We start from the raw sequence: 16650 nt of genomic DNA, 5'->3' as shown, positions 1-16650 counted from the left end.
CATGACAGATAAAAAGAGCACTGCTCCGGGGAAGCAACCTGCAGGCAATATTCATACACATACCACACACACACACACACACACACACACACACACACACACACAAAGAGAGTGCTTTTTTTTCTTTAAAAAATGTTTAGGGGTACTCTCATTTTGACTCAAGAAAACCACCATTTTATAGTTCAAATTGGGAAAAATAATATAGTAAATGGACAAAAGTACAAAGATTCACAAAAATGTATAGGGGTATGCGTACCCCTGCGTACCCCCCAGAAAAATGCAGTGTGTGTGTGTCCAAGTCCAACATCAAGTCCAACATCAAAGCAATGTTACCCTTGCTTAACAATGGAAACCTTAACTTCCAGCCTGTCTCCTTATCTAAAGTATTCACTTGCATACAGCAGCCTCCTTTTTTCAGAGGGGAAAATGGATTTTTCCCTTAAGAAGTGCAATTTTTTGTTTGAGGTTACTGAGACATGAAATGATGAGTTATCATCCCATGAAATGACATTACATTTTAAATGCAATGGTACATGGGCACTTACTACTGCCTTCATCTCTGCTAATCCGCACTCAGTCTGCAAATTCAACAGCCTCTCTCAGCCCCATGGAAAGCAGTCAAGCTCCAACCGAATTATAATTGCTTTTTAGTGTGCCTTTTCTGCATGTTACTTGATTTGAAAAGATTCCTTTCCATATATATATATGAAATAGCAAGCACCACTCCGTGTGTGCCTCTTCTATTTTTAATCGTCTGCAGTCATAATTTGAAGGATTGAGTGAAGAAGCAGAGAAAGATGAAAGCGGAGCTCATCTGACCATGATGAATTTGAAAATTCAGCATGCGGTTCAAACTTTATTGATGTTTTAAAATTACTCCTCATAACGCATGGACATGTCTATGGAATACTCATGGCATTTTATGTCTTTATCACGATTTCCAATGGTTGCTTTACAGTTCAGGGTTGCAGATTTACAGTGTGCAAAAAATAGATTTAGCAAGGAAAGGATGAAAGATTGATACCCAACCCGACAGTTGCCTCCTTGGATTTCAGTCTGTCTAATGATTAGATATATGAATGGAAGAAGATGTCATTACAGCATGGTCTGTGGGGAAACACAGGAATAATAGAGTGGTCAGGACTAATAGAGTGATCATGGAAGCAAGACATGTTTTGGTTGAGAAGGTTATCCTTATAGTCCTTATATTAAACCTAGTTAGAGTGTCTGAGTACACAAGCAGTGACCATTAGCTATTTTAATCTCAACATGGGGACAGGTGGTCCTTTTTCTGTTGGAAGGTATGTGTAAGGTTTTTGTTTGTACATTGCCATAAGTACATAAACATTGGAAGTCACATCATACCAGTTCAAGCCATGAGCTCTGCAGGCTTTCAGATCTAAGTTTTTTTTTTTTCATCTCACCCTAGAGATGCCACAGATCAAGCCTTGGTCAAATCTTTTGCTGGCAAATGTGTGTTGTCCTATGGCTCTTATCTTAAACAGGGTGTACTTGGTGCTCACAAATCCTATTTATCCCAGCTTTTTTTCACATCTAACTATGTTTAGATGTGACTTCCAGCTTGACACCTCAAATGACATACTAACCAGAGACAATTCATCCACTGGCTTGTTTTTGTTTTCTTCGCTTTGTGGCCTGGATTCTTCCCTAACTCCCCTCGTATCAGAGCTGGCACTGTACAATTAACTAAAGGAACTAATGTAGCACTGACAGCTTGCTAATGGCATCTGGCGTAAGCATTCCAGGCTCAAAAAATGGCCTCATCTAGACAATATTTGATCCTTGGGCATACCAAATTTCTCTTAAAAGGGGGCTTCTCTCTCTTTCCCCTACTCATATATACAAACATTACTCCTCTGATTCTGCTATTTTCCAGTAGAACAGATATGCATCAAGTTGTACAGGTTGTGCAGAAGTGGTGTGAGTTAGAGCTAATAGTCTGAAGCTATAGGATGCCAGGGACGCGGGTGGCACTGTGGGTTAAACCACAGAGCCTAGGGCTTGCTGATCAGAAGGTCGGTGGTTCGAATTCCCGGGACGGGGTGAGCTCCTGTTGCTCGATCCCAGCTCCTGCCAACCTAGCAGTTCGAAAGAATGGCAAAGTGCAAGTAGATAAATAGGTACCGCTACAGTGGGAAGGTAAACGATGTTTCCGTGTGATGCTCTGGTTCGCCAGAAGCGGCTTTGTCATGCTGGCCACATGACCTGGAAGCTGTATGCCGGCTCCCTCGGCCAATAACGCGAGATGAGCGCCGCAACCCCAGAGTTGGGTCCTTATCTCAGTAGACATAAGACAAGCATACAGCAGTACTAAGATTGCCTCTCCCAAGGTGTTCCTGGAGGTAACCTGGTTCCAAGGTGTTTAGAGCATTATATGTCAATGACCTTAAACTTGGCCTGGTAGCATGACAGCCAGTAGGAGAATTATGGGACAACATGTGCCAATTTGAGTGATGACATCTGCTGACTTGATTTTATCAGGGCCCACCCAAAAACATGTGATGCAACAACTTTGCTGAATCTAACTAGATCTGGATCTGTCCAGAGTCAGGATGGGAAAGTCCTCATAACAGCAGAATTCCATAATGGAAGACAAGTTGTGTGTGTGTGTGTGTGTGTGTTTTCCTTTGACTGGATGTTTTAGGAGAGACTGAGAGGAGGCTGACGAGTTTGGATTCATGCTGCCTGAAGGCACTGCTCAGTGTGTAATTTCAGTATTTGGAGAATGTCAAAATCTTTCATAATGCAAAGATCATTTACAGCAACAAAAAAGATCCTGTTACAGACAGAAGCTAAACCCAACTTTCCTTTTCTGTCTTGAAAAACCAGGGACGTTTCCTTCCTCTCTCTGTGACAAGGGCTGTCATGTGTTTCTAAGACTGAGTCACTTAGGTCCCTTGCCAGTTGCAGTCTGCTGCCATTGCTGTTCGCTGAGAACTAAATGCTGCCAGGCTGTAATGAAGTCTCTTTCTTATGCAAAGATGGCCTGTGTTCTAGGTAGAGATGATGGCTGGCAAATGAGCTCCTAGATCACAGTCTCATTCAAGAGGGGTGCTGCACAATTGGCAGTGAGGTGTGCACATTCTGGGCACTTCCAAAGACCTCTCTTCAATTATCTGAATATGTTCTCCACTTCACTCATTTTGATATATATCCCAACTGAACAGAATGTTGTTTCTTTCTATCAGTATGGATGAACTGTGGGGCATGGGAAGAAATGGAAACTAGTTTCCAGGAGATAAAAAGAGAAGTATTTTATATAGGTGGAAACATAAATTCTGCAGTAAAAGTGTGCAATCCTGAAACCAGAAACCCACTCAGATCTTGCAGTTCTAACAAGCTATAAAAAATCAGGAGAATTGGCAAGGATTTAGTAAGTATACATAGACTAAAACTGCAACCCTGTGAGGGCACTTAGGCAGAGTGAACTCTGCTGGGTTTACTCCTGAGTAAAAAATAATTGGATTTTGTTGCAGCTTCTTCATATTCTGGTTACTTAGTATGAGTTCTTGATTTCTCCCTTTTCCATTGTTTGTAACTGAAATTAGATTTAAGGAGGAAGGAGGAAGACATAAAACACTGGAGGGAAATAGGAGAACTGAATACACAAAATATGGGATAAAGGTGGCATTGAAAATTAGACTTGGTTAAGATTGTCCTATCTGCAACTACCAAAAGTTCTTCCAAAGCCCCTTCTGCTTTGAGGTCATGAAAATTGTGTGTATTTCTCCATTTATGTACCTTTGTGGGGGTGCGTGGGGGGGGGTGAGCAACCTTCAACTTTTTCCATTTCCATTTTGTTTGCAGTTTTCTTCTTCTTCACACCAGTGAAGATTCCTAGATTGCATTCACACCACACATTGAAAGCTCATGACTTCCCCCCAACAAGCCAAGGAATTGTACCTTACCTCTCACAGAACTACAACATTCAGCACCCTTTCCAGGAAGTCTGGTGGTTTAGTGGTTACAGTGTCAGACTCAGATGTGGGAAACCAGGGTTTAAGTCCCTACTTGGCCATGAATCTCCCTGGGTGATGTTGGGTTGGTCATTGCCTCTCAGTTTAACCTGCCCCACAGGGCTGTTGTGTGGATTAATTGAGTAAGGGGAGAGTCATGTGTCCCCTTGAGCTCCTTGGAAGGAAAAGGGTATAAATGTAACAGATAAGTAAATAATATTTGCAGCTCTAGAGTTCCCATTTAGTTGAAATATGCCGTGTTAACTCTATTTGGAACCACTTCAAAACAAGATCATGCACTAGTCTGAGAATTAAAATTGTAAGCAGTGGGACTGACAACAAAATGTTGCTGTGTGGCATGCTCCTCTTCAGGGTTCCAGCCAGCTGTATCCTCTTCCAGAGTTAGGGATGGGGTAGAAATTTGATTCAATACACAGGTAAAGCCAAAGCTACCATATTGGCATTTTCCCAAAACAGTATGTGAACCAAATCACAACTATCCTTCAGCACTTAAATTAGTTTTGCAATTAATGCATGTTTACAGAAATGCATGTATTAGGGCAAAGTGTGCATAAAAAGTAACAAATTAGTGAGAAACATACAACATTGCAGAAATTAATCAAAAGTGCAAGCAAAAATGTGCCTATTGAGAGAAATTTGCACTAAAATTCTTAAGAATTTTCATGAGGAGCTTTTTAAAAAAATAAATAAATCACAATTGGCTGCAGAAATGTAGAAAGCTGAATTTGAGAGCAGGGTGCAGCTAACTCATGTTGCTAGTGGAAGCCTATGCAAAGACTTCCACTAGTGTAATGTGATTCCCCCCCCCTCCTCCCTGCACTGTGCTCCTTGTAATTAGTTCTAGTGGGGGGAGGAAGTTGTGAGAACGCCCAGTACAGCAAACGGTGGAAGGGAAGGGAGGTCTTTCCATCTCACAAGCTGACAATCTTGCACTAATGCAGGCTTCCTTAACCTCAACCCTCCAGATGTTTTGAGACTACAATTCCCATCATCCCTGGCCACTGGTCCTGCTAGCTAGGGATCATGGGAGTTGTAGGCCAAAAACATCTGGAGGGCCGAGGTTGAGGAAGCCTGCACTAATGGAACAAACATCACAGCACTACATTTAATTCCTTCCGCAGAGTGGGAAAGTGAGAAACTGTGGGAACTATTTTTTGTGCTTCCACAAAGCTTGGGGTGCCTGCTGGTGACTTCCTCTTGCGCACAGATGGCACCTTGGACTCCCCAAGGATCCAGACTCAAAAGATGAGTGCACTATTAGTATATATAAAAGATTCCAGGCAGTTGTAACAGCCCTTAAATTCATGTTTGTGCTAATTAAATATAATTAAATATAATTAAATTTTTGTCTAAAGTGAAATCTGAGGCATGTTTAAAGAATCCTGTTTAGACAAAATAAAATGTGTAAGACTTTGGAGGGAAGTTAAAGTGGTTGCAATAAGATTAGTAAAATGCCTCAAAGATGTGTGGAGTCATACATCTCTAGCTGTTATTTAAATATCGCTCACAATAAATGAGGACTTAAATGCTCTTCAGTGCATGAGAATTACTTCATGCAATCATCCTAGTTTGTATAAAAATGAAGCCTTACTTGGAATATTTATTCCAACTCCCATTTATAATCTATAGTTCCTACATGCTTCCCCCTTTTTTCTTTCATAAGTTTCAAACCATCATCTCCAGTCTGCAAGTGAATACATCCATCTCCTGATTTATCAATCCCTCATCCTGAGTGATGATCCATTATCTGACTATTATGCCTGATGCGAAGAACACTTCATCAATAAAAATAAGGCGAGCTTTTTAATTAGACTTTTTATTTTATTTTTAGCTCTGCCAGGCTTGCTCATACATATGGATTGCACTATTTGTGCATAATAAGAAAGCACAGACAAAAGAAGAATATATGAGATGCTGTAGAAATAAGTGGGTCAGCCGAGTTACATTCATATGTCAAAGTCTAAAAGATAAGAAGCTAATTCATACCAAGTCAGATTGTTGGTCCATCTAGCTAAATGTTGTCTCAATGTTGTTCAGGACACATAAAGGAAGTACCTTTTAATGTAGTGCATCAATAACCGTGGAACTTGCTCCCATAGGAGGCAGCAATGGTCACCAACTTAGATGGCTTTAAAAGAGCATTAGATAAGTTCAGGGAAGAGAGGGCTATCAATGCCTAGTAGCCATGGTGGTTATGCTCTGCCTCCGCAGCTGGTGTCTGAATACCAGTTGTGCACCAAGACCCCATAACCAGACAATTCCCTAGGGAGTGAAATAACCAGAAATGACAACAGCATATAGATTTATAGGTTCAAATAAGCCACAACTTTATTGGTTATAGGTGGAGGAGAGACTGGACAGGCCACAATTTATTCCCCCTGGGAGCAAGCCCAAGTGGTGCCCATAGGCCAGCTGGGCCCGCCCCAGTCCCAGGGGAACCCTCACCCTAAACCTGCCAGCATTGGCCAATCACCAGCAGACAGGCCATGTGACCCAGCCATTTGCTGGATCACTGGCACAGCTGTGGTCGGGCCACAACACTGCCTACCATTGAAGGTGAGCAGACTTAGGAAACCACAGGAAGGAATAGTGCTCTTGTGCTCAAGCACTGCTTGATGGTTTCCCACAAACATCTGGTCAGCCACAGGGTGCTGAACTAGATGGGCTATTGGCCTGATCCAGCAAACACTTCCTATGTTCTTGCATCCACAGAGGGCCCATCCACACTTACCTTTGCTCTGCATTTCTAGGCAAAGCTCCTTTCCCCAACACCCCCCCCCCAATTTTCCCTGCAAAAAAACCCACTCTCTACCACTGAATAGGAGCAAATGCAATCTTCAGAAATCCTGAATTGCTGTTGGCGGTAAAGAGTGGCATTTCCTGGAGAAAGTAGTGGAGGAGGGGACCCCAAAACCACTCAGGCATGGAGCTTTAAAATGTGGACATGTGTCTAGATAGCACAGGACAAAAGTTAAGTGTGAATGAGCCCTGACTTGCAGAGGTATCTAGGGTTGCAAACAGGAATATTTCCCAGCCCTACCTGGGAATGCCAGGGATTGAATTTTGGACCCTTTGCATATAAAGCCTGTGCCTTGCCACAAAGCCATGGCCATTGCCATTCCCATCAGTAGAAGCCCTTGCAAAGAAAGTTAACTAGTTAATAACTGAAGGTTTATTGCATGCAGCAGGAAGAACAGACTGCTGTTTATCAGTAAGTGCTTCCTCTCTGATTGCTCTACAAAGAGTACTTGGTCAGTTTCCAGCTATAATGTATTATTTCTGTTGCTAGTAAATTCAAATTGCTGGTAGCGAAGGTAGGAAACCACTGATGCTAAAAGTGGGAGTTATCACACTCCTAAGTAATGTTGAAAGCATTGTAGAAAAATGCAACATTTATGTCTTTAAAACAAAGTGGGGCATTAAGCATGCAATGCTAAGAGGGATTTTATCTCACCTAAAATAAAATAAAAATATGAATCTTGCCTACTATATGGAAACAATTTACAGTTTCAATCAAAGCTATGCATGCCGCATGATCACAACATCATGTGCAAATTTTACTAGGATTTTAACAATGAATAAAATGATACGTTGGAAGCCAGAATCCAGAAAAGTCAATAATGAAAGCCAGTTAGCTGCACTGTCTGTTTCTTCATCCATAGTGGCATCAATTTCCTTTATTTTTGCAGATTATATGGTGTTTGCCTCTGCTTCTCTTGGTTGTGATTGGTTTAGCACCCCTTTTCATTAGTTAGTTGTCAATATACATCTGACTTAAAAGGGAAACACTTTCTATCTATGATTTTTAAGATTCTCTCATTAGAAATGAAACAATTTATTATCTGAGCTGTGTTCCATATTTACTTAAGGAATTTGAAGAATAGCCTACACAGTATTAGGGAGTTGAGTCTTTTTTAAAAAAAAGATTTTTATTGAAGTATGAGAATTTTTACATACATTATATTCTCTCCTTCAGATTTTTAATTTCCCGTACCATTTTTTCTTTCCTTTCCCTTCCCACCCCCTCCCCCACCCATAATCCATTGGAAGGGTTCAAACAGTTGTCCTCAGCCACGGGCACAATGTCTTTAATTTCCACTGAATGTCTTCTGGTCCAGTAGTTGTTATCCATTGAAGATAGGGGTTCCATCTGGTCCTTATCACAGTAGACTTGGCCTTCCATGTTATATCCTGTGACGTTACTGCCACGATGTCTGACTGAATAAATTCAAACAAATAATTAGTCCAGACCTCTACTGTCCATTTTTCTCTGTCTTTCCAACCTAAAGCTATTGTTGCCTTTCCTGCTAGTATCATTGCTTTGAAGGTGTGCTGGTCACCTTTCTCTATGGCCGTGTTTCCTAGTATACCCATTGTCATAAGATTGAAGTCTATAGGTAGCTTCACTTTAAAAACTTCATTAATAACCTTAAGGATTTTATTCCAAAATCTCCCTACCTCTGGGCATTCCCAATACATATGGGAGAACCATCCCTTGGATTGTTCACGGTGCCAGCAATTAGGGTTCAATCCTGGTAAAAAAAAGGGGGAGAGTTGAGTCTTATAAATGACAAAGGATAGGCTTCAAAATCATGTATAAGTTGCAAAAATCATGATTCCAGATTACCCGATCCCTTCAGAAGAATCATAGAATGCAAGCTCTTGATTCATGCTGGTGGGAAAGTCACATACGTTCCACTGCTGAGATTCTGGGTCCTTGGCAGTGAAAAATAATTAATTTCCTAGTTCTGACTACTTCATCGTGGAGAAACTGATCATGACAACTGAGAAGCTGTGGTGGCAACTCACCAAAATATGTATATTCTGAGAGCCAACAAATTGTATTAGATGACAGGCTGCCCTGTGACCACCTTGGTGTGATTTTTCAATTATTGATTTATTAAATTTAATTTCCCACCTTTCCTCCAGTAAGATCAAGGCAACTTACATGGTTCACCCCCCTTCCTCATTTTAGCCTCGCAACAACCCTGTGAGGTAGGGTGGGCTAAAAGAAAATGACTGGTCAAAGATAATCCAGTGAATTTCATGGAAATGTTAGGATTTGAAACTGGGTCTTTCAAGTCCTAGCCCAACATTCTAACTGCTACCCGTCTCTCTGCTTTGCTATGAATTCCTGAGGAGTACTGAAGCAGCTGTATCTGTCTCTGACTGAACCCCTCCTTGAAATATAATACTGGCCCACTTTCTAGCATTTTTGTAAAGACTACTGAGATAATGATTGTATTTAATGAATTTACAAGAACCTGGGATTCTCTTCTATTGCCCATTACAGCTGTGCTACGTCTTTGTAACGTATGTGTTTGGAAGAAAGAGTCGTAGCTTTGATGCTTGTGATCCACACACACACCCCCAGTCCCCACAGACTGATGCTCTGTAAAGACACATACACCAGATATCCGCTATAACGTTTTGTTGTGAGGTCCATTCTACGCTGAATATTTGCATTCTAAGCTGAATATTTCATAACTCATTCCCCTCAGGAATATGCCACTTTCTTTGAGATTAAGGATGTGCAGCACATACTTCCTCATGCTGGTGCTTAGGTAATCATAAATTTTAACAATCCCAGCATGTTTCTTTTCACTGGAATAAACCTTTAAGTGAAACCATTTTGACTATTCATTGGTATTATTTTAAGTCCTTTCTTCTTATGCTCGAGTATGCCGTTTGTGCAAAATTCGTATGTAAAGTCATGTAAGACAAATGTATGAACATGGGTCAAAAAACACTTTATGTGGCCCTATCTGCAACTAGCGCAGAATGCAGTGGCCAGATTGCTTACAGAAGCAGGGTAGTGGCAACATGTTTACTCCTTTGTTGAGAGAACTGCATTACTTGCTGATTTCAGGTAGACCATTTTCAAGATTCTTGTATTTATCCACAAAGCCCAAAGCAACTTGGGCCCAAAGCATTTCATTGACTTTTTTATTTCTTATGCTTCACCTCACCCACTGAGATGGGGCGCTTCTGGTGGTCCCCTCTTGTCCCTGAAGTTCAGTCAGCTTTCACCAGGAACTGAACCTTGAGTGTGGCGGGCCCTGCGCTGTGGAACTCCTTGCCAATTGAAGTCACATAGCAGTCATCCCTGCTTTGCAGAACTGTACTTTTGAAACAGTCCTTTGGAACTTTTTCTTTTTGCCATCCAGTTTTATTGAGATGGTATTGATGTTCTTGTACTATTAGGGGCTGCATCTTGTCTCACACTGCTTGCCAACCCTTCCTTCCCTCCCCCATCAAATTCCCCCCACCCTTTTTTCAACTCCCACTCCCCTCATACTAACTCCTTAGAACAGGGGTGGGAGGCAGCAGAAGCAGCAAATCCCTAAGCTGGCCAGGGAGGCGGAATTTGGCCACTAGTGGTTCTAACTGGTCTGAGGTTCTGGATCCTGAGGCAAGGGCCCCCAAGCTGGCAGGCAGAGGAGCCAATAGAGCTGGGGGTTTGGTGCAGCCTATTTTGATTATCCCTACATGGTTTGTCTGGGCTGCCTATCCACTGCTTCTCATCACACTGTTGTTCACAGCACCACTTGTCTGTGGCTAAGACAACTGCAGTGTGATGACATAGATACATTTCTATTATAGATATAGAGCGATGCATTATGTTTTCATGTTGTACAGCACCTTGTTAGAATTTCTATGAAAGGGTGGTTTATAAATATTTAAACAAATAAAATCAAAATAAGTATTTCTTAGATGCTGGGAGTGTACGAGTTTAGCAAATGAAGCTGAAAGTATTTAAAATAAAAATAAAAAGAGGTGGGCTCATTTTTTGTTAGCAAGGGACCAGGACCAGCAGAAGGAGACATTTCCAAAATGTTGAAAGGAGAAGACTTACTGGGCAGTGAAGAATCTATTTATGCTGAGCACCAGTTTTTCAGGATTGTCAGTGTGCAGAGCACCATATTGGAGGGGGTGAGAACAATGTGGAATAAGTTGCAATAGTAAAAGCTGCTGTATTCCTTGAAACATATGCTGTGGTTATAAATGTTAGAACTGCAAGTTAATTCAAATTCTAGAAATAAGATAAAGCATGCCACTTTTGAGCATCTGACATTTTTGTAAATTCTGGAACTAGCTTCTGGCACAATTGTCGTGAAAACCCATGCAAAGGGCTCATTTTGTAAGAACCACAGTAAGGGAAGGCTACTGTTGATTCAGTGCCTTGAGCCAACCCCATTTCTCTTGCTTGAAGAGTCCTGGTTTTGCCAGGTTGCTCATAGATGTGTGTGCAAAGGTCCAGCATTTATAATCTCTTTATGGATTAGTGGTCTTCAGAGAGAAGGATTACCTTTTGGAAGATTGCTCGGCACAACTCAGGAGATCTATCCCTGAAAAAAATCCCAGCTCCTCTGTTTTACATTCTAATTTAAAATATGCAGTGAATTAATGTTATTGTGAGAGCCTGAAGCTTTCCATTCCTTGACTCTCCTAACCTTAATGTAGCATTAACACATTTTAAAATGTATTTAGCCATATTTATAAGAGCTGGAAGATGCTTGTGAAGTCTGAGATTTTGCTAACCTGCAGGATTTCCCCACTAATTATATACTCAAGTTTCCCTCCAAGGGAGATTCAGTGAATATCTGTGGGTTTATGCTTGAGTGAAATCCACGGCTGTGTATACTAACTAGGACAGTAGGCACACAGTAGAATACGAAATGAGCAAAGCATTTTTATTTTATTTTTTTGTCTCTAGCTTCATTTGCATTGTGGGTTCAAAAGTATATGGAAATCTGTGGCTCATTGATGAGGATGTTTTTAGATCAAATTATCCAATATTCTCATTGATTATCTTATAGGGGGAATAGAAATTTCATGGTTTAAGTCAATCATTAAAATAAAATGAAAAACCCCACACAACATGACTAACATTCTAAAATTCACACTCCCTACAAAATAAAATTGAATTATTTGGTTTTTAATGCATATTTTGGCCTCACATACTGTGGAGAAGACCTGTACAACTTGTGGCAAACATTAAGTCTGAAAGATTTTCTCTCTTTGCCATCTTAAAACAAGGGCTTAGCACTGTGCTCATCCTGAGAAAGAGTTTCGCCCAACTCAGAACTATGAAGATTGGTTGGAGGCCTAATATAAACATTATTTTGCTGTGAATTCTTTACCCGTCCTTACTTATGCAGTGAGGCATCTGTTTGTAGACACCTCAGCAGATGTGCTTCTGAAGAGGCTGAGAGTGCTGGCACAGGACTTGCTGAAAGCTCCATCCACTTGGAAAGGCATACCACGCTATTTGGCATAGTATACTCATCCTGGTTCCACAAAGTGGGTCCAGCCTTCCAGAGATAGCATTGTGGATATAGTGTTTTGCATTGAAACCACTTGCTAAAATTAGGGTTGCCAGACTCAATAGAGGATAGGACTTCTGTGCCTTTAATTGCCCTGCTCTCTTTTGAGTCTGGAAACCTTAAAGAGAAACCAGCAGACCCTTTACTTTGCTCTCTCTCTCTCTCTCTCTCTCTCTCTCTCTCTCTCTCTCTCTCTCTCTCTCTCACACACACACACACACACACACACACACACACACACAGAGAGAGAGAGAGAGAGAGAGAGAGAGAGAGAGAGAGAGAGAGAGAGAGTTTGTCCTGCTGCCACATCTGAGACTAAACTCAAACTAAACTCAGAAAGCCAGTGTGTCCATACAGTGTGGAATTTCATCCATCCATCTACTGTACTTTATTTGTATCCTGCATTTAGGGTTGCCAGACTCAATAGAGGACAGGACTTCCTTGCCTTTAATTGCCCTGCTCTCTTTTGAGTCTGGAAACCTTAAAGAGAAACCAGCAGGCCCTTTGTTTAATTTCCAAGCAAAGGGTCTGCTGGTTTCTCTTTAAGGTTTCCAGACTCAAAAGAGAGCAGGGCAACTAAAGGCACAGAAGTCCTGTCCTCTATTGAGTCTTGCAACCCTAGCTAAAATGGAGCCTTTTCCCTCCATTCTAACAAGCCATTCCAACTAAAACTGCTCTGTGCTGATGGAGCAAGCGTCTTTGGAGGCACACACCCATCTCCAATTTGCTGATTGGCACGGGGACTGCACCTTCAAATAATCCTGCTGTAAGTTCTCTTCAGCTGAACTTCGGCAGGTGTCAATCACCTGATGTCATTATGACTGCCAAAGTTAACCTGTCAACGTTAACCTGTGGAAGGTGGGAGATGGAGGGTTCCAGCCTACTGGCTAGATCCAATGCCTTACCCCTGATACAACCTTCTGAAATAATTGCAAGCATCCAGGTTTGTGCCAAGGGTGTGGGGAGTGTAGATTCAGCCCATCACTGGATTTCATAAGCTACCACAAGAACTGTTGAAAGCTCATGTGAACAGCATAAAATATAAATGCAGCCTCTTTATGCTCTTATTCACAAATGTGTCATCAACAGAAGCATCTTTTCTAGGGGCAGCTCATTAATGGTGACCAGGCAGCTTTGCAAGGGAAAGAAAGAAAGAAAGACTGAAAGTGGGAGGGGAACCCTGATAGGCTAAAGGTGCACTACTTTTTATATTTGATGCCTGCTATACTTTCTCTTGTTCTGTAGATAATTGTGAGGAGCCACTGGTATTCTCGTTACCTGCGACATCCTTTGACAGCTCCTCTGAGCTCTCCAGCAGTCACAGCCCCATCTTTGCAAAGCTCATCAGACGGGATGGTAAGATCACTGACAGTCGTAATATTGCTGTGATGCATAATTCATTGGAGCTGCTCTGTGTAGAGCCTTCAGTCAGCCTGTGCAGAAGCCTCCCTTAATATCCCACAGGTAGCATGACTTCAAGGCAACTTAGGAAATTATAGTGGGAAGTGGTAGACGCTCATGCATGGAAGTGATCTGAACTCCTTTGCACTTCTTTGGAGGAAGCCATACCATTTAGCAGTTACAGGAGAAGTCTACTCCCTTTTAGCATTCAATTGCATACAAGTGGGAGAAAAATGATAATCTGGGATTCCTAGAGCCTGGCCTAACATTCCCTCTGTGGATTTCCTTTCCGAACTGCCCCAGGTCAGCAACACAGGTTCTTCCCTCCTGGGAGCTTAGCTAATGCTAGCTAGGAAGAAGAGCCAAGTCTCAAACTTGTCCCATATGATTTAAGACTTGGCATTAGTGAAGGAGTGTTAGAGACAGAGTAATATGAGAAAGAGATGTATTGCATCAGCTCTGATGCAACCGAAGCAACCTTAAGGATTCAGTCCACATTTCTAGGTGGCTGTGTAAAGGAACATACTCAAACCCATAGGGGTATTCCTATTCATTTTTTATTTTCAATGCCTCCAAAGTCATTCCTTTATTGGCCCTTTGCATGGTGGAACCAAGCACCTTTGGGTTCTATATAACATTGCCATTAAATGCATGCTAAATATTAAAAATAAGAGCCAATTTTCAGGGCTTCAACATACAGCCAAAGATCGTCACAGGTTGGCTGCAGACTATCTAAAGGCATTATGCCTGGATGAACACAGAGGAACTATTTGATGGAGCCTGGATATTGGAGTGACAGCCTAAGCTCTAGGGAAATGAATTGAGTTGTGGTTCTGTGCTTATTTGATGGGACAAGGGCCATCTTCTCTCAGCCAGTATCAGCTGAGAGTAATCCAACATTGGATTGCTCCAAGTCTGATTTCATGCTCTGCATTCACTCACCAGCTGGCAAACATGTCAAAATAGTGATCCAGAGTATGGAGTGGTTACCCACACCTGCTCCCGCAGTTGCCATCCATGTTTTCTCTGTGCTTAGTGAGTTTGCAAAGCCCATGTTGTGACAAACTAGAGCTAATTTTCTGGAACCTTAAGTTGTTTTTATTGATGCCCTAAATTATTTGGTATTTGACTTCACTGGGCCCATTAAGTAGATGCTCCCAGAAAGAGGTGCACAATTTCCAGACATGACAAAATTGTTCCAAAGCTGTTGCATATTTAGCTTGAGACAGCAGGCTGTCTTTTTCTTGCACTGGAAAGAGTCTGAGTTGTTTCTGAACCGTAGCTACAATCAGCAAATTGAAAGATGCTGTAACAAACTGAGGCAACACTGCTATCTACGGGACTGCCTCACCCATGTGTACCTCTCAGATGGAACACTATGGAGGGTACCGCATGCCCCAGACGCATGCTTAGTTTGCCATGTTTTCAGTTTTGCAGCTCCAGGCCTCTGGTATCAATATCAATTACTAACCCCAATTAAACACACACATGGCATCATTGCATTTAGGCGCCCACTGAAGATATGTTTTCTTAACAATATTTTCCCTGAGATGTGACCCAATCATTAACAATACATCTGAATATGGTTGTTGTTTGTTGTGTGTGTGTGTGTTTTTTTTAAAAAATAACATGTACTTATTGTATATTCTTTCATGTTTATCTTGATATATAGATGGCTTCAGGCTGTGATTTTTAAACTTGCTGATAATAATAACTACAAAGAAGTCAAGTCTAGTAGTACTAACAGATAAAGTTTCCCATGACTGGCATTTCCCATGTAGCTTTGATCTGCAATGGTCACATGACCAAGGTTCTTACTCTGTTCCTGCTTAGCTCAGATCAAAGTGGCTGGGAAGGCAAATTGCTCTTGATTGCATTGTATGTTTCTATGCTATTTTATAGTGTTGGGTATGAAACACAATGACCTGCATTCGTATGCATGCCTCATCATCAGTTCTTTTGGGTGTCTTCCGTATTCAGAGGCAGCATGCCACCAAGCACTAGGAGTGGGCATCGCCTCTGTGTGGGGTCCCCGGTCCGATTAGGTCCCACACTCTTTCTGTGCCAATACAGATCTCTGTTTCTTATATAATATCTCTATGGTTCTTTGGATCCATAGACTTTGCAAGAAGCAGGGCTGTTGAAAACATTACTTGTGGAACTCTGGGTTGTTTGTTGTTGTTGTTGTTGTTGATGTTGATGATGATGTTAATGTTAATGTACAGCAGTGGAGTATTTTAAAAATAGTGTTAAAAGCCTCATTTAAGGTACTGTACTATAAAAATACCCACCTATGTTCCTCCGCTTTAACAAAACAAAACATGGAGCTCTTCCAAACATCACAGGCAGCATTCAAGACAGCATCACATTGTTAGGCCATTACAGGTCTCCGATAGGTTTATCAGAGGATGCAAAGAATCATCTGGGGGGGGGAGGCTGGTGGGAAGTTGCAAATATTTTATTTTAAAAATGCAAGAAAGAAAACATACCACTTGACCATCATTCCCCAACAGTGTCCCTAGTAAGTCATAACAGTGTTGCAGAACAGCTGGGTGATCACTGGAAGACAATCTACGGATGTTAAGGAGGGTGAAGGGCTCTGAGACCTCTGGTTCCTCCTCAGTTCTAACACCATCTGTCAGATGTTAAACCAATGGATTCACGACTGAGCTTGCCACCATGGGAATAAGGTTGCCTTGCTAAAGTCAGCCAGCAGTGGATTCCTATGACAGCAGTTGAAAGCTTGGAGGGCAGAAGAATCACGCTGCCCTCCTTTGAACCCTTGTCTGTAACTGTTGGGAAATACTAGTTCTGTCACTGACTCACCTCCATGGTAGTAGGCAAAGTTGCACAACATAGTGCAATGATTTGGAGCAAAAATTGTCAAGTTCCAAGCAGTAGATTTCATTCTGAGTTGGTCAACT

General features: G+C 41.6%; 1 protein-coding gene across 1 annotated transcript in view; it reads left to right on the top strand.

Annotated features, from left to right (window-relative positions):
• The window catches only part of CNTNAP5 (contactin associated protein family member 5), a 302130-nt gene that overhangs the window by 54334 nt on the left and 231146 nt on the right, over nucleotides 1-16650 (top strand). Inside the window, exon 2 of the mRNA XM_035128546.2 lies at nucleotides 13571-13681. Coding sequence (XP_034984437.2) covers nucleotides 13571-13681 — 111 coding nt within the window. The remainder of the gene's footprint in view (nucleotides 1-13570; nucleotides 13682-16650) is intronic.

This window comes from Zootoca vivipara, chromosome 1 (genome assembly GCF_963506605.1).
Source record: "Zootoca vivipara chromosome 1, rZooViv1.1, whole genome shotgun sequence".
Classification (NCBI taxonomy): Eukaryota; Metazoa; Chordata; class Lepidosauria; order Squamata; family Lacertidae; genus Zootoca; species Zootoca vivipara.
Note: the sequence above shows the minus strand (reverse complement) of the source record. Positions and strands in the feature narration are given on the sequence as shown.